This window comes from Gorilla gorilla, chromosome 5 (assembly GCF_029281585.2).
Source record: "Gorilla gorilla gorilla isolate KB3781 chromosome 5, NHGRI_mGorGor1-v2.1_pri, whole genome shotgun sequence".
NCBI classification, from domain to species: Eukaryota; Metazoa; Chordata; class Mammalia; order Primates; family Hominidae; genus Gorilla; species Gorilla gorilla.
The window spans coordinates 120,661,239-120,682,142 of record NC_073229.2 but is presented as its reverse complement, the minus strand read 5'-3'; the positions used below and the strand labels follow the sequence as shown (position 1 = coordinate 120,682,142).

The following is a 20,904-nucleotide window of genomic DNA, read 5'->3' as shown; positions in this document are numbered from 1 at the left end:
AAAAATACTACTTCAGCATTTCCCTGCTCTTTGATATTGACATGTAAAATATCTACTCTACAAAATGGAATACTGATAACGGGTTTAAACCATTGAACATATTACAACTATATTATATTACTTCAAAATAAGTAAAAGATTAGTCTTTTTAATAAAATAAAGTGATTACTAAAGATTTTTCTAAATTCTAAATAGATTTGCCTTAGATTTCATCATATCCTAGAATTAAACTTCTATTATTTTTCCCTTTCTTTTATAATAAAAAAAATTCTATTTTCAAAAATATAAGTCTAAAGTGAACATGCTTTTTATATTTGACAATAAGTTTCCTATGGGGGGGGAACATTCATGATTGACATGATTCCACACACTGTAATTAAACAATTATAATACAATAGCATTATCACTGAAAATAAAACACCAAATGACCCTTAACTTTTAATAAGAAATAAAATATTAAATAGACTAGTTATACTAACATAAGTCATCAATTGAGTAAGGCAAATTTATAACTATATCTTCAAATATATGATAAAATATCCATAGCCATGAATATTACTGTGATTTAAGTAATTTATTAATTTTCCTGGAAGAATAGAGAAATTTCATAATGCCATTGAAAAGTTTTACAGAAAAAGATTCTGGAAGAGGAAATAAACTATCTCAAAGAATTAGAAGTGTATTTATTAATGAAAAATGTTGAATATTGAATTTCTTCAGTTCCGATAAAGCACTAACAGCACTGTTCCTACTATAAAAACTATGGAAATACATGTTACTTTTCCATTGCAAATTACAAGCATATCAGTGATACCTAGAATAATTTCTAGTGACTTTAGATTAGAAAAAGAAATGTAAAAATATTTCATTCAGAAATTTTTTCATTTAATTAGTATGTTTATAGGACACCTAAAATATATCAAGTGGTGCTTTGGGTATGTAGCAAGAGTACAACAATAAATGAGATCAACACAGTTCGCAAACAATAAAACACATCATGGTGATAAAGTGATGCAAATAAACTGACAAAATGAGGTGGCAGAGAGTGACTGTGGCTACTATTCCGAAGGGTTAGGAGGCCTCTCTAAGGAAGTGGCATTTAAAGTCGAGCTCTGAATGAAAAGAATACACCAGTTACTTACAGTCTGGGAGAAAGAATTACAGGTAAAAGGAACAGTTGGTGTAAAAGCTTTGAGGTGAATATGACCCTGGCAAGTTTAAGAATCAAAACAAAACAAAACAAAACAAAAAAGGGCTACTGGGCTGGAACTTAGACAGAGGATGGGGAAAAACAAGAGATGAGCATGATGATAAAATAAAGTTTTCACAAAAGAAAACAGAAAACATAATCACCAATATTTCCATTTTAATATATAAAATTTAACACATTAGCAAAATATTTGGTTGATATTAGCTGTTTAAACGTAAATCAATAAAACAAAGGGCCTTTCAAAGGGCATAATAAATGTGATAAATGCAAAGTTCACTGCAACAAATACAAAACTTTGAATATTCCTTGTTAACAATTTATTACCTGTTGCTTTCCTTCTTCGCTCATCTTTTTTATCCTTTTTACTTGTACTAACGCTTTCTAAAGTGGAGATTTGTTTCAGATCTTCTTCGGTGATTAAATGCACAGGATTATTTTTCATTTCCTAAAATAAAACATGCTTTTTTTGGTAGGAAAAACACATAGCATTTCTAAAAGCATAAAAGTTGTTTATATACTCACTAATTATTCTTGTTTGGTTTTGTTGCTTAGAAGAACTATAGAGCTTTGTTTCAGAGCTGTCACTCTAAGGCAAATGTTTCTCCTTGCCCAAAATAGGTCTCTTCCCTTGCTGCTCTTGACTTTTTTTTGTACCCATTATTAACTAATGAGAAATCCTATCTTGTCACTTCACAACTGATTACACAGCTGCAATCAGATGCAATCCTCTCCAGCTGTTACTGGCTGGTTTTACCACAGCTTAATTGATGCCCCATGCTTCTTCGCTTTTTGAGACTCCCAATTCCAATGCCACCTGGATACTTGAGATTATTAAAGATAATGAACCCTCCATCCCCTACCCCACACAAATTACCATATGTGAGTTGCATACTAAGTCATATAATCTTTTTTTTCCCCCTCTGGACTCATTCTTGATAATTTCTGCTTTGAAAAAATTTATGATAACAATGATGAAGTATTTCCAAGTTCGGATACTGGTTCTTTCTGATGGCATAAGGTCCTATAATCTCTAGTGACAAAAGTATATATTTATGATAAAAATAATATTATTTCCTTTTTGTTTTTCTAAAAAAAAAATGCTTAAAATGTTGACAGTTCACATGACAGAATCACCTTTTTCCGAATCTATTTTTGTGGTTAGAGGGAGAAGCCCAAGGAAAGAAGAAAAGTGATAACCATGTTAAATTTTTACTTGAGTAAAAAATCCCAAATAAAAGTAAGAGTCATTTACTAACTGCTAGTTAACATGGAACAAACATTTTACACATATCCCTTATTTATATTTATTCTTTCCATAGTAGGTATCATGATCCTTACTTTAAAGATGAGGAAACTAGAGGTCTATTTGTCCAAAGTCATACAGATAATACACATTTTAAATTCAGGGTTGCTGACATCAAACATGTATACTTTGTAATCTTCTCTGCTGCTTATCAGGCTAAATACAGAAGTTTATCTCATTTTTAGACTATTAAAGAGCTTAGAAGGAGAACAGCTAAATATAAACTATTTACATATTTAATAAGCCCTCATGAATTTATTAACAGTTTAAAATAAATGGGCCTATTTTACCTATTTGAGAGCAGGCTTTATAAGGAGATGATGCTGCCAACTAGAAACATGAATGAACTAAAGAGTCATTAACACAGACCTGGCAGGACCTCTATTTCAAAATACTTTCATAGCAGTTGCTCTGAGGAACTAATAAATGGTAACAAAATTTCTTTCTTCAGTATTTTACCCTGTCTGTGTATGCCAAATAGGAAAAATTATTGAGGCTCTGCTAGATTGAGTAAATATATTGCGTATTGGTTGACAAATACACTGTATATTTGTACATATCTACAGATACTGTTTTTTGTGCATTTTGAGGTTTTAAAGTTGGACCAACCTCAGGAAACTTAACTGAAAAGTGTAATTTCCTTTATGTTATTTTAAGTTATAAAGTCAGTTCCCCAACTTTTAAGTCAGATGTTTTGATGGGAATAAGAGAAAAAATAAATCTGGGAGACAAAATAAAAATGAATGATACATTAAAGGAAAATAATAAATGATACCAAGTGTTCACTTTCGCTTATCCCGTTTTTCAAAAGACATCAGATGATTCTAAATTGAAATTATTATTAAGATTAGCAGATAAAAGGAAATCTGGAATACCTTTTCAGCTTTCTGGTGCATCAGCTCACGGAACAGTTCTGTACAGTCATTTATAAATTTTTCACTGACTACAACAGTGTCGCTAAAGACTACAGTTGAGGCCTGTTTGCTGAATGCCCTCATCACCTGCTGAAGCAATATGGCAGCATCTTCAACTGATAAAGAAGTGGGTAGCAGAGGCTAGAATTACAAACAAAATAAAAATAAAGTATAAATGCAATATAATACAGTGAAACCATTTGCTATATACATATATGCTCTCTCTAGATGATCTCATTAAGTCCAGTGGCTTTTGGAACCATATTTATGCCGATAACCTCCAAATTATATTTCTGGTTTCATCACCACTCTGAGCTCTGAAATCATATATTCTATTGCCTACCTTCCCCACTGGCATGCCTAACAGACATCTCCAATTGTTTAAAACAACACTGAAACCTACAAGGCACACATAGTTTGTTTTTCTCACAAAGTCACAAACAGTCCACCAGGATGTCCTGATAACCTTCAAAATGTATTTTGTCATAACTCTTTCTCCTATCTGAAATTATCTTACTGTTTTCCTTAACTATCTTTCCCTAATGAAAGTGTCCCTCCCAAAGACAGCAAGCTTGTCTGGCTACCATATCCCCAACAAGTATTAATAGAACGGTGCCTGGCACACAGAAGGTAGTTTTGTTAGATGAATTAAAAAAACAGTTAAATCTGGAATCTTTGGGACTTTCATATCCAAAACAGAGAATTTCTGCTTCATAAAGAGGGTCTGGGCCCGACTAGAAAATAATGGATTGGCCTCGTTTATTTATCTTTATCTACACTTATCTTTTTGGCATACTGAAGGGCAGGTCAACATTGAACACTGAAGTAAACACTATCCGTGCCAAGGCAGCTTGTGTTAATACATTAGCAGAGATTAATGGATAAGGAATAAACAAATGCTACACAATGCCTGATGCCAGTACAGCTGTGAATGCGTGGAAAAGATGTGAGAAGTCTCATCAATTCTTTATTAGGATTAACAGGAGTGTTATATTGTTTGCTTGTTTGTTTTGAGATTTATAGAATTCTGGATGTTGACTGTCCACATGTAGAAGGTCACTCGAAAGACTTTAAGCATAAAGATTATTTTTGTTATAACAATGATTAGAATTTGCCTCCAAAGCCAAGACCACCTTTATGTATCCTAATTTCTAAATGGTCAAATATTAGTAAAATATCAGTTGTCATTGTTTAAAGAAAAGTGAGGAAAAGATAAAACATACTGCAATATCAACCCATGTTCCAGAGCTGATGGCTTCTTCTACTGACGCTTCCACTTGATCCACAAGTCCTTGACCAACACAAGCTGCTTTCAAAAACAAGAGTTGTGTAGTCTTATATCTTTTCTTTATGTAGCTTACAGCATCTGGGATTCCAAGTCTGGACAAAGCATCAAATTCTACAAATACATCACAAAGTTGGATTAGGATTGTCAATTACATGTAAGACAAAAGTGAAAAATAAAGACTTAAAAGTTATAGCCAATAAAGTTATTAGAGATTTCTACCTTCTTAACTCCTCTAACTCCACCCCAAATAATCATGCTTAAGAAAATCAGTTATAACAAAGTTCTAATCCATGATTATAATTGAAGAAACTGAAAAGTACATCACAGGAAGTCAAGAAAACATAAGGAAAAAACCCAGTATTCTACCATACGTTTAAATTATTTATATACTAAGGACTTACAGGTTTATTACTGAGGAAGTAATCTGTTATGCAGTTTGACTTGGATTATAAAACTGATCAAACTAAGTAAGCTATATATATGTGTGTATATATATCTTATATATAATGTGTGTATATATATCTTATATATATATGCTAATTGTTTTAATAACTAAATTCAGTCCAATTTATCCAAATGACAGTAGAATTTCAGACACAGAATTTAGAATAACTTCAATGTTTCCAAAGTATTAGGTAACTAATAAAAACACACATTGTAAATCTGATAGTCAACAAAATATTTCTAAGATGATATATCTGAAAAACTGGGCAACTTAGCAAAATGTAAGATATAATAATTACTTTTATAATTAAAAAATACTTTTAAGTTTATAGTGCCATCTTAATAAATGTAACTGAAAGATTGGCAGCAATTACTACCAGCTTTTAGCCTTTTTACATTATAATTGTTCAGTAACTATAGCACTAAACTCAGTTCCAAGACCCACAGAAACTCGCAGTGTGATTACTTTTATACTCAAAGGGAACCATTATAATCTTCTGATCAGAGAGGACAGTATATGTAAACTCTAGGGTTCCCATTTTTAAATTTTTATTTATTATTATTTTTAATATAACCCACAGATCAAAGGAGGACTCTAGGGTTAGTATAATACTTTTAAAGAATGAGTTTAGTGTTAAAAATAAATTTTAGTTTTAAAGAAATAAGAAAGTTACCTAGATAGCCATTCTGCCTGAAAAAGGAATCCACCCAAGTACTCTGTGTCCTGGAGTAGATGTCAGGGACAAACACAGCTTTATCCTGTCTCCCACCAACCACAGTGCCTCGTAAGCGTCCGCTATTAACAAGTTCCTCAAGCACAGCTTAAAACAAACCCACATGAATACAAATAAATCAGAGCAGGTATAAATCTTAAAAAGTAAAATACTTTATTATTTCATAATTTACTTATTCTTAACCTTTAAAAAACCAATCTGAAGTTGAAATAGCATAAATAAAGGTAGTATATTTGAGACAAAATTTTCCTGCCATTTATGAGAATATTCAAAACATAAATTCAGGGAAATTTTGCATTTTGGCAACTAGCTAAAGGTGTTGAACTTGTAACTCAAGCTAGTTAATGTTAACACTGAAATTTTTAGTTTGAGTAATTTTGGTGAAAACACAGCAAGCCATTATCTATCTCATGATTTACTAAAAACAGATGATAAAACACTTCAAGAACAGGTAATATGCAATTATTAGTGTTAACAAGTTCCGTTTTTTAATATTTAAAAAAATCAAGACACCTAGACTATAATAGAATCAGTAGTGTGAAATACAACTATAAGCATTTTAAAGAGTTATTCCATTTCCACTGTTTACATTGAAGTAAGACATTTCAGCCCTACCTATAAGAGAAGTGTAATGCCTTGGTTAAGAGGATCAATGTTGGAGTCAGACTAAGTCTAAACCTCAACTCTGCCACCTACTAGCTATGAAACACTAGACAAGTCATTTTCCTTATTTCTCCATTTCTGTATCTGTGAAATGGGGATAATAACAATATCATCTCATAGAATTGTTGTATTCAAGTAAATCGCTTGCAACAGTAGCTGGCATATAATAAAGACTCAATAATAAATACTAACTAAATATCACTACCATCACCACCACCACGAAGCGGAAGGTGCTGCCATTGATAGCAAATTTATATTTTTATTTAAACCATAACATTTAACTAAACATTTTGTTTTAGAAATTAAAATCCTCTGAAAAGGAAAAAGCAGATGGAAGGGAGCTATTTCTAAGTGAATCAGCAAGCACATTCAAAAGATGATTGGCAAAAAGAAAGGCTAATGAAAATTAGTCTGTAACGGAAATAAAAATTAGTTTGTGCATGAATTTTAAAATTGCAATGCTGACTAAATTAGTAAATTAGAATACATCAAAAAAGTCCGGATTTCTCAACAGACTACAACACACGATCCTCAATTTAGTATGACTGTACAATGTAAATCCATTCTAAATTCTGAACAAAGTTGTGAAGTTACCAATTATTATTTGAAGAACTTTACATTATAATGAAATTACACCAACCCCTAATTATATAGATTCCAACAAAGTCAGGTTAATTTTAAATCAGTCTAACAAAAATTTTAAAGTTCATATTCTGAAAATACAGTGAAAATTAATTTTTGGTTCAATACTTGATATTTCTTTTCCATTTTTCATTTTAGTTCTTACATTTGCACAGATAATCTGAGTTGAAAGACAAAATCATTGCTTTTAAAAATTTTCAGCAAAGCATTAAAAAAACCCCTCAAAACCTCCCAAGAGCTTCACAAACAACATAATGAACAAAGATTATTTTCGAGTTAATACGTTGTTTGAATGATAAGAATATACTTTTATTGCTATCAGCTCTTGGTAAAAATTGTTAGTGAAACACAATTTACTTTCATATTAGATAATTTAACAAAATCATAAGAAACAAAGTAAAAACTATTCTTAATCTTACAATTTTAAATCTCTATATGTACATGTATAATAGAGTGTGTGAGACATATATTTTCATTATAAATGCTTACTTTTTTTTTCATTATACTCCTCTAGGGCTAACCAATATTAAACGTTTGGTGAGTATAACAGATAGGTACATATATAAAACTTGATACAAAGAAACTTTTTTAAACCAGGAAATATTTTAGTTACATTAACAATAAAAGAGGAAAAAACATTAAAGTTAGTAAGTTTTACATTAATAGTCTATTCAGCAGCTAATTAAGTAAATATAATTTAAACCAAACTCACAGTAAAGAAGCTGCTCCTGAAATCCATATTTTGAAATCAGAGAATTCACAGCTGTAGGCCTTTATGGAAAGTTAAAAAAAAAAAAATTCTTACTCATTATAGTGTTATAGATTAATGAACTTAAAAATAGGATAATTAGAATTTAAGAAAAATACTGTTTAAAAGAAAAAATAAAGTCAAAAATTACACCAAATTTTAAATCCTTAATTGGAATTTTGCTACTGAAATATCAGGGAAATCAATTTGTACTTGCAATCAAGGATCAGTTTACATTGCCATTCCACTAAATTCTCAGATTTCCACGATACGTAACTATTTGCCTTGGTCTTTAGGTTTTTCTTCAATGTTTTTTCTGTCTGGGAGGCTCTTTCCTTACTTGGGAATATGTCATATGATTCCATTTTTGAAGAAAAATGGATCATATGTGCACTGAAAATGTTTGGAATGACATGAGGCTAGATTAGGGTGACTGACTGAGAGGGATCCATTTAAAATCTTTTTTTTTTTTGTGCTTTTGAGTATTTTCTATTTTCTGCAATGACTATGCATTTCTTTTGTTAACCAGTTTTATTGCAATAAGGTATAATTTAAATTACATGAAATCTACCCCATCGTTTAAGTGTACAATTCAATGATCTTAATACATTTATAGAGTTGTGCAACCATTGCTACAATCCAGTTTATAATGTTTTCATCACCCAAAAAGTTACTTGATAGCTATCTGCAGTTAATTGCTGCTGCCACTCCTAAATCTAGATAACTATCTGTTTTCTGCCTCTATAAATTTGCCTTTCTAGCCATTAACGTAAATGGAATTAATATGTGGTCTCCTTTCTGTGTTTTTGAGATTCATCCATGATGAAGCATGCATCAGTAGTTCATTCCTTCTTATTGATATTCCTTCCCTAGTATGAATATACCACATTTTGTTTATATACTCATCAGCTGACTGACAGGTAAACTATTTCTAGTTTGTGGCTACTGTGGATAATGCTCCTATGAACATTTATGTTTTTGACTTTGTATCGATGAATGTTTTCATTTCTTTGGGGTGGACTCCTATGACTGTATCTCATTTGTAATAACTATAGTTTTTTTTTTAAAGGATAAAAGAAAAGAATCTAGACTTTTTATTCTGATTACAATTTCTTTTCTATTCCTTTTAAGCCAGTATGCCTGTTCTCTCTAGTTAAGGTTAGTCTGTTTTCATTTTTAATGCATATAACAAAACGACTTAAGTAATTCTAACATTTCAATCCTCCATTGTTGATTATTTAGAATATTGTAAATATTTTCTACTTCAAACTTGTGAAAGCAGAAACAGTTGTATGAAAATGAATTGACTATTTAAAACTTCTGTGTTTTTGAGTAAATTATTATTTTTACCAAATTCTTAGTCAATTTGCTTTTTATTAAATTGTTTTACTCAAAATTTTCAGCTAAATTATGTGGAAGCACAGCAGGGGCTTTAGTCAGTTTAGTGTTGCTATAACAGAAGACTTAAGGCTGGGTAATTTACAAAGAAAAAAGGTTTATTTGGCTCATGATTCTGGTGTCTGGAAAGTTCAAGATTGAGCAGCTACATTTTTTGAGGGTTTCAAGCTGCTTCAATTTACGGTGGTAAGTGGAAAAGGAGAAGACATGTATAAATAAATCACATACTGAAAGAGGAAGCAAAGGGGAGAAACCAATGAAGCCATAATCCTTTCAACAATATACTCTCTTGAGAACTAATCCATTCCCATGAGAACAATAATTCACTCACCCTGGTGGGAGGGCATTAATCTATTCATGAGAGAGCCACTCCTGTGACCCAAACACTTACTAGGCCCTACTTCCCAATACTGCCACATTGGTGATCAAACTGCAACATAAGTTTTGGTGGGTACAAACCACATCCAAACCATAGCAAACCTCCAAACCAACAAGGTCTAGGTCCTCTGTGAATTTTGCTCTCCTTTGTTTACCTTATAATTGTTACAACCTCTCATGTTTTTTGTTTTTTGTTCCCTTCTGCGCAAACACATCCTTACAAAAATGTAGAAGGCTCCTTGAAGGACTTCATCTTAAAATGTCTAGATACCTAGCTTATTGTGGGTGTTCAATAAACAATGAATTGAGTTGTGCAAAATTTCTAGCTTTTTTTGTATGATGAAACTTTAGCTGAATTTTTACGTCAATTTGGAATACAACGTATTTAGTATACCTACATATATCATTCTTCTCACTAACTGCTTCCTGCTCTTCTCTCTGGCTATCCATAATAACAAGAAATATCCATAAAAACAAAAAAATATAAACTTTTTAAAAGTCAGAGATGCAGGTGTCTCCTATGAAGTTAGACTAGAAAAGTGGGATGGTTCGTTATTTTTAAGAGACAAATACAAAGATATGGTGCCTTAAATGGTACTATCTGGAAGCCACACAACCTAGCAACATCTTTTGAGGCTCAAAACTTATTTTCCTCTCATTATTTGATGGTACCTCCATATAGCGAAACTCAGGACTACTATGAATGAGAAAAACACAGCTGATTTTGACGAAAATTACCATCACCACAATAATTAGTCAAAGAAAAAAGGTAAATATTTATAAATAGGAACAAAGATATTTTTAGTTTTTAGTTTTTGACAAAGTAATAAATGAACAGGGTACAAAAAAGTTACAAAACTGAAGAATCCCTCTCCATTCCTACCACCCAGCTACCCAGTTTCTTTCCCCAGAAACAACCATCCATTTCTTGTGTTAGGAGGTTGATGTGGCGCAGACTGTCAGAGCCTACATGGAATAAAGAGAACACCCACATGAGAAAGGGAGCTGCAGTAGCAATGGGAAACCAGTCACATAAGGGGAATTAATCAAGTAACTAAATACATTAAGGATAATAGGAGTTAGATTTTTCTTAGTGAACAAAGCTACAAACATGGAAAAGAAGGAAACTAGAATGAAATGAAACTTACGGTATTGGACTAGAAATGGAAGTATCAGCACAAACTCACAGTTTTCAATACACATAAAGATACAAAAATACAGATGTATAGAGGGGTGTATGTACATGTGTATGTGTATCTCCTAGTTCAACGGTCACCATCCTTTTTGGCACCAGGAACTGGTTTCATGGAAGACAAATTTTGCACGGACCCAGGTTCTGGGGGATGGTTTCAGGATGAAACTGTTCCATCTCAGATCATCAGGCATTAGGTTCTCATAAAGAGCGTGCAACCAACATCCCTTGCATGAGCAGTTCACGATAGGGTTCACGCTCCTATGAGAGTCTAATGCCGCCACTGATCTGACAGGAGGAGCAGCTCAGGCAGTAATGCTGGCTTGCCCACCCTCATCTGCTGCACAGCCTGGTTCCTAACAGGCCACAGACTGGTACTGGTTGGCAGCCTGGGGATTGAGGGCCCTTGTGCTAGCTTGTCTACTTTGAGAGGGCCTGGGAGCAGTGAGAACCGAATAGTGATAAGCAATGTAGTATCCAGATCTTGGTTTCTAAATCCCATACTCTGCTAAAAGAAAGCAGGGATCTCTGGAGAAAGGGCTGATTTGAGGCTTGGGACAGGGAAAGTATGAACTGAGCCTGGAACATCTTAAGTCAGAAAGAAAAGAAAGTTTCAAGAATGATGGGGGTATGCAAAAGGCAACCTGCAGGCGCTACCACTAGCTAAATCAGGGCCAGCATGAACATGTAAATAATGACAGCAGATTATAATCCAATAAATAAATTAGGGAATCATGAGTCCATAGTGATTTAAATGAACGAATAAACTGCAAGTCTGATGAAGAACAGGATAACATCCATGGTCCCAAATTGCCCTCGCCACAAATACTTATTAGTTACAAAGGAAAACAAGTAGCTTTACAAGCCTAGCTGGTATCTCTATTAGGAAAAATCTAAATTGTATGCCACCTGATATGATTCAATAACAAGAATATAGTGTTATTTCTGAGATATTCCTATCAAAAGACACATAACCTGAATATGAAAAATTATGCATAACATGCATAACACAAATAGGTATAACATGAAAAAACAGCAGACAAGCAACAATGAACATTCTATAAAATAATCAGCCTGTGATCTTCAAAAGTGTCAAGGTCATGAATGTCAAGGAAAAATCAAGTAAGTATTCCAGATTGAAGGCGACTAAGGACTCTTATCAATTAAATGCAATCTGTGATCCTGAATTGGATCCTTTTTCTATAAAGGACATTATTACAATAACCAGTAGAACATAAAGGGGATCTAAGGACTGGATGGTAGTAATCAATCAATGTTAATTTTCTGTTTTTGATGACTGTATTATAGTTATATAGGATGATGCCCCTTTCTATAGGAAATACAGATTAAAGTATCTGTGGTGATAGAGCATCATGTCAGCAACTTCCTCTCAAATTGTTCAGAAAAAAAAAGTTCTCTTGCACTGAGGGAGGGAGGGAGGAAATCATTTCATTAGAATACATGCTCTCCTTCTAACCTTCTTCCTTTTGTACCCCAGTGCCTTACATGCATTAGGTGCTCAACAAATGCTTGTTGATTTGTTGAATGACAAAAAGGGAAATCACTGTGGCTGCCATGTGAAATCACCTAAGATGAGCTGCCATGTGAAATCACCTAAGATGACAGCACAGAAATGGGAAGAAAAGATGGCGTGAAACTTTAAAGGATAGTGAAAGAAAGAGCTAGAAAAGGTAACTTAGAAGATGCAGCCAAAAGAGAGAAGAAGAAATCTAAAGTGTTATGTTTAAAAAAAGAGTATTTCAAGAAGGAAGTTGTAACTGGAGTTAAATGCTGCTGCAAAGTCAAGTCAAATAAACAGAAAGTATCCATTAGACTCACAGATAATGAGATATCAGTGCTATATATGTAGTAGAAGCTAGATAGGTGGATTAAGAAGTGACAGAAGGTAACTGAGACACTGAATGTAGATTTCAACTGTTGAGAAGGTTCACTTTAAGAGAGGGAACAAACAGCATGATAGATGATATAGAATAAAGGGGTTCAGAGAGGTTTGTTTTAAAATGGGAGACTTTTGGACGTATTTAAATGCTGATAGGGCATATAGCCACTGAGATGAAGTTGATGACACAGGAGAGAGGAGCAAATTGAGAATATAGGTTTTCTGAATTCTATGCTGGAGTCTGTCACACAGACTCAAATATTTCAGAAATTCTTATTTTAGAAAAGTCAGTGACTTTGCAAGTAACATTGTTATTCATTACAATTACAGAATGCTAGAAAGTAAAAAATGTCATAAAATTCTCTAGCCCCATATGATGCCCAAAGAAGTTAGGTGACTGACTTATCTGCTCAAGGTCATGTGCCTATTATGTGATAAAGCTATGAACCAAATTCTTCTGACTTTAAATTGCATGTTCTTTCCATGATTCAAGGGTGACACTTATATACTGATCTGGGCAGCAGTATTTAAACTGCATTCTGCAGAAGTGTGTATGGGGTCACAAGGGTGGTGAAGGTAGGGAGAGGAAGGAGATGCGGACTGGAGAGAGAGGCTGCATTCTAGAACTCTGGAATCTCAATTTCTATTTTACAAAAGCTGCCCTTTTATCTGTTTAATAAACTGGGGTCCTAAATGAGACTTTATTAAAACAAAGAAAACGATTCAGCTGCTAGGAAAAAAATGCAAACCATGATCAAAGAAATGTGCAAATATATATACTTTAAAATATACTTACCGGGTAATAGCACTGAATAGTCCACGGATACGTGCTTTATGTCGAGCTACAAAAGCTTCCGTAAAAATTACTCCTCTATTATCAAGATCAATATGTCCACTGATAATTCTACCAAGTCGCTGAGTTAGTGCCTGTGGGTAAAGATGTACATTTTTATTAATTTAAAATAAAAGAATTACACGTATGCATTTGCATAGTCATACTCAACTCATGCTGCATGCTGAGGTATCAGTCATGTGATTGAGAAATTTCAACAAGCATAGATTACAAGATATATCAACTAAAGTGAAGATTCAGTGTCTAGCAAAGTTCACTATCTCATGGCAGAGCCAAGAAATGAGTGAAATTGCTTGCTTACATGTTAAAAGGTTGAGCTGTCATATTATCTCTTGTTAATGAGGGCTATTTCTAACATAAAAATGACTATCAATATGATGATTATTTGATATGATGGTTTCTAGATATAGGCAGCCTCCAATATATAGAGAGCCAAGACATACAAATGGGTATTGAAGAAGACCCTTTCTGGAGCTTCTAATACTAACAGAAGTATAAATGTTATTTGAGATTCTGCAACATAGGGAAACATAAGACCTCAAAAGCTTTCCTCTCTAATGCAAATTTATCCCCGTCCAGAAGATCTATGGCAGATAATCTGACTTCTTGGTAACCTTCTTTCAAGTTCAGCAGAGTATTTCTCCACAGCTATACTACGACTGGCACCAGGTACATCTGAAATAAATCTGGACATATTTCACATTTTAAGATAAGTTAAATCTACTCAAGTCAGCTCAGCTCATTATTTTTATGATATAGAAAAATGTTTTTTCAAACAACTTAATGAGCTTTTAGAATACTGCTATATTCAGAATGGAACTGAAACATATTAAAAACTACGTTTCTAAAATGTATTCAGAAACAGTTTTATAAGAAATCATTTGGATTTGAGCGGATACTTTAAAGAAGTATTTTAAAAATATATTTTTTGTCCTGTGATTAACATATGTTTGCCCATGTAAAATATAATTTCAGCTCCTGAAATACTATATAAAACAGATCTATACTATAAATGGTATTTTAAATGGAATTAGGGAAGCTCATTTTCTTAATATGAGTAAGTAAATCTGCTTGTATTATACATTAATCTCATGCAATTACGGTTTGGCCAATTTTGCAAGTTGGAGTTTCTTAAAGTGATAGATACCTAAAGAGAGATTTGGCTTCTCCCTTGTTTCAGTAAATATAAAAAGAACTAGCATTATTTAGTTTCTCCATTGTGTTAAGATATTTCACTAGATTTCAATAAAGCCTATAAAAAAGACAATATTTCCTGTTTTACAGATACATAATGTGAAGCATAAAAGAGAAGAAATGATTTTCCTAATGTCAAATAAGAAGTGGTGCAGACAGTATTCAAATCAAGGTCTTTTAAAAATCTCAAAAGCTTATGTCCTTTCCACTCTACCAAATGAATTTCTATGATTCTAAAAAAAAAAACAAAAAAAACCCAGAAAAAAGTAAACAAGAAAATAGCCTATGTTTTCAGGCAGCATTGTTATCACACATAAGATATTTGAGTACTGACACAAATACCTAAAGTTAAGAGAATGTCAGATTCCTTGGTTCTTCTTCCTATCATACTGACAGTTTAGAAGAGGATAAATGGTGAAGTCAAAAGATGTTGGCACTACTGACAGTTGGAACAAAAAAATCCTTTGTTGGCGGGATGTCCTGTACATTGTAGGATGTTTAGCAGCATCCCTGACCTTTACTCACAATATGCCAGTAGTACCCCCTATAAATTATTATCTTCATCAATTATTTCTTAAAATTTAACTGGGCAATCAGAAATTTAATTGTCTGGTTACAATTTCTATATAGCTGGTATCAAAAGCATTAAATAAATCCATGCATTTATTGTACATTTGCTAATCGCATCAAAGCAGCCCTAGAACTTAGTCTATAAATTAGTTTTAGGGTGTCTCTCGGTTTAGGAAGATTACAATCATTTTTAAAGTGCCTCCTCAGAACCATTAATGTACTAGAAGTACCCCCCAAATATATTGGTACAACATATATCAAGTCAGACACCTGCAATAAATCAACTGATGGTGAGGAAGTCTCGTTTTTTCCCCCCTTCCATTCAAAGTCTTCGTTTAAAATCCTTTGGTAAAAAGACACATTGTATTATTAGGAAAAAAAATACCTGTGTCAGAAAGTTCCCAGGAAGATCATAAGTTTTACACAGTTCTGATATGGTGACCTGACCACTTTCTTGCAATTTATCATTGACCTCTTCTGCCAACCGATCCAAATAATTCCTAATAGTGAAAACAAGAAAATAATAGAAAAAAGAATTACGAATGTTTTTTCTGTTTCCTCATTTTATGTTTAATTTCCGTTGAAATGAAGTATGCCCCAAAAGTAATGAAATGTGTGTGTACATGAACACCACTCATCACTCATATTCTAAAAAATATTTTTTTCTCATTAGTGTAGCTAAATGTAAGATTAATCAAACAATACATTTTCTTTTTCTTTTTTTTTTTTTGCATCAAGGTCTCACTCTGTCACCCAGGCTGGAGTGCAATGGCATGATTATGGCTCACTGCGGCCTTGACCTCCTGGGATCAAGCAATCCTCCTACCTCAGCCTCCTGAGTAGCTGGGACTACAGGTGCAAGCCACCACATTTGGCTAATTTTTTAATTAGCAAACTTAATTAGTGAAATGGGTTTTGCCATGTTGCCCAGGCTGGCATGCTGGGATTTTTTTAAGTGGAAATTTGTATTTGATTTTCATTAACATTTTTGGAACAAATTTGCTTTCAGAGTTAAGATTATATGGGAAGGAATGTAAAAGTTACGTTTTACGTTTTCTTATTAAGAAAAAAATAGAAGTTTATATTATTTCTAAGTATTCCATACATTAACACTGAATTTTTTTTTTTTTTTTTTTTTTTTAATTTGAGACAGGATCTTTGCTATGTTACGTAGGCTGGTCTCAAATTCCTGGTCAAGCAATCCTCCAGCCTCAGCCTTCTGAGTAGCTGGGATTACAGGTACATGCCACCATATGTGGCTTAAACACTTACTTTTTAAGTGAAATAAACCTTATCATGAAAATCAACACTGTAAGAGTTATAAACGAAATGTCTAACTGGCCATAATTGGCCTAAATTTAAACACTATTAAAAAAAAAGAAAGAAAATAAACAAAGTGCTCTTAAATTTGTACTTTATTGTACTTACTCATCTATCAGTTGTCCCAACACTAACTGAACATGCTTTTCTGATTTAATAATGTCACCAATTCTATTTTCAATATGAATCAGGTCCACATTAATTACCTGGAAAACAAATACAAGATCTATTAATGATAAGTCTGTATTGTTTCTTAAGCTTGAAATTATATACTTAGAACATATATTTTTAAAGAAATTGCCGGCCAGGCATGGTGGCTCATGCCTGGATTCCAGCACTTTGGGAGGATGAGGCGGGAGGATCCCTTCAGTTCAAGAGTTTGAGACCAGCCTGGGCAACATAGGGAGACTCCCATCTCAAAAAAAGAAACAAAGAAAGAAAGAAATTGCTTATTCTTAAATTTTGAATCAATCTGAAATAATACGAAAAGCATTGGCCAAATAAAAAATTAGAGGTGTATTGCTTATTTATTTTCAGTTCTGAAGAATTACACTGTCACTTGCTAGTAAGTTTATATAAAGCAGTAAATTACATATTCATTTAACAGATAGCATTTTACAGAAAATTCGCTGGCTTCTTGTTTATAGTGTACCTTGGTAATGACATATATTTGTATATTTTGAAAATAGCTTCTACTTTTAAAAATATTTCTCTATTACTTTCATATACTAAAAACATATAAACATGAAACTGGTGACTTTTCTCCCAAAATGACATAAACTCTATACTTACATAAAATAACTATGAGTTCATTTGGTAAAAAGTTAAGAATAAGAAAGCCAACTGGGGAAGAGTTGGCCAACTCTTTAATAAGGCCAACTTATTAAATCATTTCAATAAATCCGAATTTATTAAATCATTTTAATGTATCAGAACTTATTAAATCAATTCAGTGTATCAGCGAGGCTTATATAACTATTTCTTTATAAACACACAAAATATGATACCAGCATTAGTGAATACTTGAACAAATTCACAGTATCAAAAAATTGAGAAAGTAAAGCAAAAATTTTATAAATTTAAAACCTACCTGTTGTAGATCAACAATGTTTACTCGACCTTTGAAGAAAAGACATTCATTTATTTTAAATGATCTATGCGTACATACCAACCCAAAGCTATAAATTCTAACATTTAAGTTTTGGTCAAAGTCCTGCATAGAACAGAGAGCCAGAATAATCAATGTCTTCAAATACACACCATTAGCTGATGGCTAAGTCTTCATGGCTGAAGCCATAAGCAATAACTTATTTCAATTTTTTTTTTTTTTTTAAATAACATCAGGCCAATTATGAGCACCAACTGGCACACAAATTGGCTCTATCTATGAAGGGTATTCATTTCCCTTCACAATTCACAATTTATCTACTGTGATTAAAGAGATATTGACAACTAAATTAAGATGAACTTTTTTCAATTATTTGATACTAAAAGGTAGGCTTCTACATATCAGCATAAGAAAATCTGTTAAGTAATTCAAATTATAGCTCATATTTTAAAGGTACTATGAAGGAAAATAGATAAATAAAAAAAGACAAAGACCAATGTTACACTCTGATAATATGAAGAGAGGCTTTCATAATTGCTTCTATTTTAATCAAATAGTATTCAAATATGCTTGGTAGTCTGTTCAAATTTTAAGAAGACAAAGGAAACCAACTTTGTGCGTGTTTTTAACAGCATTTCATACAATATGATTGGTGTAGCACCACACTGGATTGAGTTACCTAATTTGTAAGTACAAGTAAGCCTTAAAAAGAAATACAGCCTTGATTTTCAAAAATCTATAATCCTGTAAGATACTGTCCCCCTTCACAATTACCACCTAATAAAAGGCAGCTGAATACCCTTCCCTGAGTCATGCAATAAATTAACGAATTGTAAAAAGAAACAATTAATTCACGTATAGTACACATAACTCAAAATGATAAAATATTTTAAGTGATAACATTTGAGTTCATTTAAATTATATGACCATGTTTGCATGAACCCAGTAAAAATATTAAGCCTAATTATCAAATTAACAATTGAAAACGATATCTTACAATCTATAATTTAGTATGCAATTACATGTTTACGGTTTTTTTTTTGTTTGTTTGTTTTGCCCCTTCCAAAAATCCAAGAAAAAAAAAAAAACACTAAAGAATTACCTACCACCTCGGACATGTAGCTCATCTCTCATTTCTTTACTAATTTGGGCTGGAGTAATATATTCCCTTCCATCGAGTGTATGAACTACTTCTAGCTGTTTCTGAGCAATCAATTTATTAACAATCTCAATGCAGTTCCGCTCGGACAACCTGAGGGAAAGAAAAAAAGTTGTTTCAAAAGTCCACTTGAGACATTGGTGCTCAATAAAATTAATACAATGTATGAAAACAGGCTTTTAAAAAGTTTGTTTAGTCACTAACTTCTACATCACAATATCTGTATTTTTCACTAACTGATTCAATAAGTTAAAAAAAAACCTTTCAGAGTAAGTAGGTTTACATATGCTTAAATCATTTATTTAATTGGTACACATCATCCCATCACAAATTTCAAGTCTATTGTCTCTTACAGGCCTGCTTCCAATCTTCAAATCTGAATAGAAAATTGAAGACATTTATTTAGGTATGAAAAAAGAAAAAACAAAACAAAACAAAACAAAAAATGCCCTAATTTCCAGTTTAATCAGAATTTTCTTTTAAATTAAGTGCATAATTGCCTCACTTACACACATGGTCTGCAAGCAGGCAGGGGATGTGGCCTAGTGAAACCATAACTGCTACCCACGTTAGTTACCCATGCAGTTACGAGTTTGCTATCAGTGGTAGAAAATACAGCATAAGGGGATTGCTGTCTTCGGGCTCAAAAGGAATAAAACATCGCAGGTACGAAGTAGTCAAAGAATAGAAAGGCTTCTATTAGCGTTATTTTAAAAAAGCAGAGTTAGGCTCCTCTGGACACATCCTCCAAAGGTTAGTGGGCTTGTAGAAAATGTCAGTGCCCTGAATAACAGATGGGGTCAGGGGTCTAGCCCTAGGTCTGTTACGAGAGAGAAAAGGGCAAGAAGTTTTAAGTATCAACATACTATTTGCCAAGTGCTGTACTGGGGGCGGGGGTTAGCCTCTCCTTTCGAGCTCATTCTAGATCAGGAAGTGTATAATAGCCAAGATGTCACAGTGATTTGGTGGTTGGTGGGTGAGGGAGGGTCAAAGAAATGCTCAATAAGGGCAGCTCGAAATCACCGGCCCCGTCCATGGTGGGGCGGGGCGCGCCAGCATTTCGCTGCAGCTGGGCTGGGGGGCTCCAGGGCGTCCTAGGCTGAGGACTTTCCCGCCGAGCCTTGGACTTGGAACTGCGATCCAGGCTCGGGGCAGAGGGAGGAGGAGAGAATGGTGACAAGCAGCGAGAAGACCCGGGATGCAGGGCCGCGCGTCTAAAGTCCCAGATACAGGCGTGTCCGCCCACGGCCTAATTTGGGCTCCACAAAGGAGAGGGAGGGTCGGGCACCTCTGCGTGGCCTCGGCGAACTGCGCCCGCTGGAAGTCGGCCGCCAACCGCCTAATCTCTTCCCAGGCGTCCGCCATCACGGCCTGACTCGCAGTAGACGCGGAGGAACTGCAGACACGTCAGCCGACAGGCGGTGGGAGAAGAGAGGCGGAACGGGCCGCGCAGAGGGACAAGAGGCTCCGCCCCTGACGCAGACACACCGAACGCTTGCGCCCGAGGCGTGGGGGGCGGGCGGAAGTGCCGTGGTTGTACCGCGGCGCTGGGGGTTCCTCCCGGCGAGACTGGCGGGGCTGCGGCGGCTAGGAGAGTGGTGCGTAGGTGTTTCTGGGGGGTCGTGGGCAAGATGCAGGGCTCAGTAAAGTTTAGTGTCAGAACTTTGTTTGCGCTACCCCTAATATTTCCGTAGAGTAATAGTTGTATTAACTACTTTTCTTTTTTCTTCTGTCCTCCATTTGTTTTGGGGGATGGTGCGGAGGAATAAGCCTGTGTCGAAGATTGGCGCCTCTCTTCTCTAGCTGTTAACTCTGAGCATTCCCTTTTGTATAGGGTATCGTGTTAATTTTTACATGCACCCAGAGCAGTCTGCCTTTTGGGAGAT

General features: G+C 34.1%; 1 protein-coding gene across 1 annotated transcript in view; it reads right to left on the bottom strand.

Annotated features, from left to right (window-relative positions):
• UFL1 (UFM1 specific ligase 1) overlaps positions 1-20,513 on the bottom strand; it is a 33,712-nt gene extending 13,199 nt beyond the window's left edge. Inside the window, exons 1-11 of the mRNA XM_004044423.5 lie at positions 20,307-20,513; positions 18,966-19,111; positions 17,842-17,870; positions 16,860-16,957; positions 15,817-15,931; positions 13,611-13,741; positions 7,911-7,969; positions 5,834-5,980; positions 4,651-4,826; positions 3,389-3,568; positions 1,535-1,655 (exon numbers count right to left, since the gene is read on the bottom strand). Coding sequence (XP_004044471.1) covers positions 1,535-1,655; positions 3,389-3,568; positions 4,651-4,826; positions 5,834-5,980; positions 7,911-7,969; positions 13,611-13,741; positions 15,817-15,931; positions 16,860-16,957; positions 17,842-17,870; positions 18,966-19,111; positions 20,307-20,383 — 1,279 coding nt within the window. The 5' untranslated portion in view covers positions 20,384-20,513. The remainder of the gene's footprint in view (positions 1-1,534; positions 1,656-3,388; positions 3,569-4,650; positions 4,827-5,833; positions 5,981-7,910; positions 7,970-13,610; positions 13,742-15,816; positions 15,932-16,859; positions 16,958-17,841; positions 17,871-18,965; positions 19,112-20,306) is intronic.
• Positions 20,514-20,904: the final 391 nt, after the last annotated feature.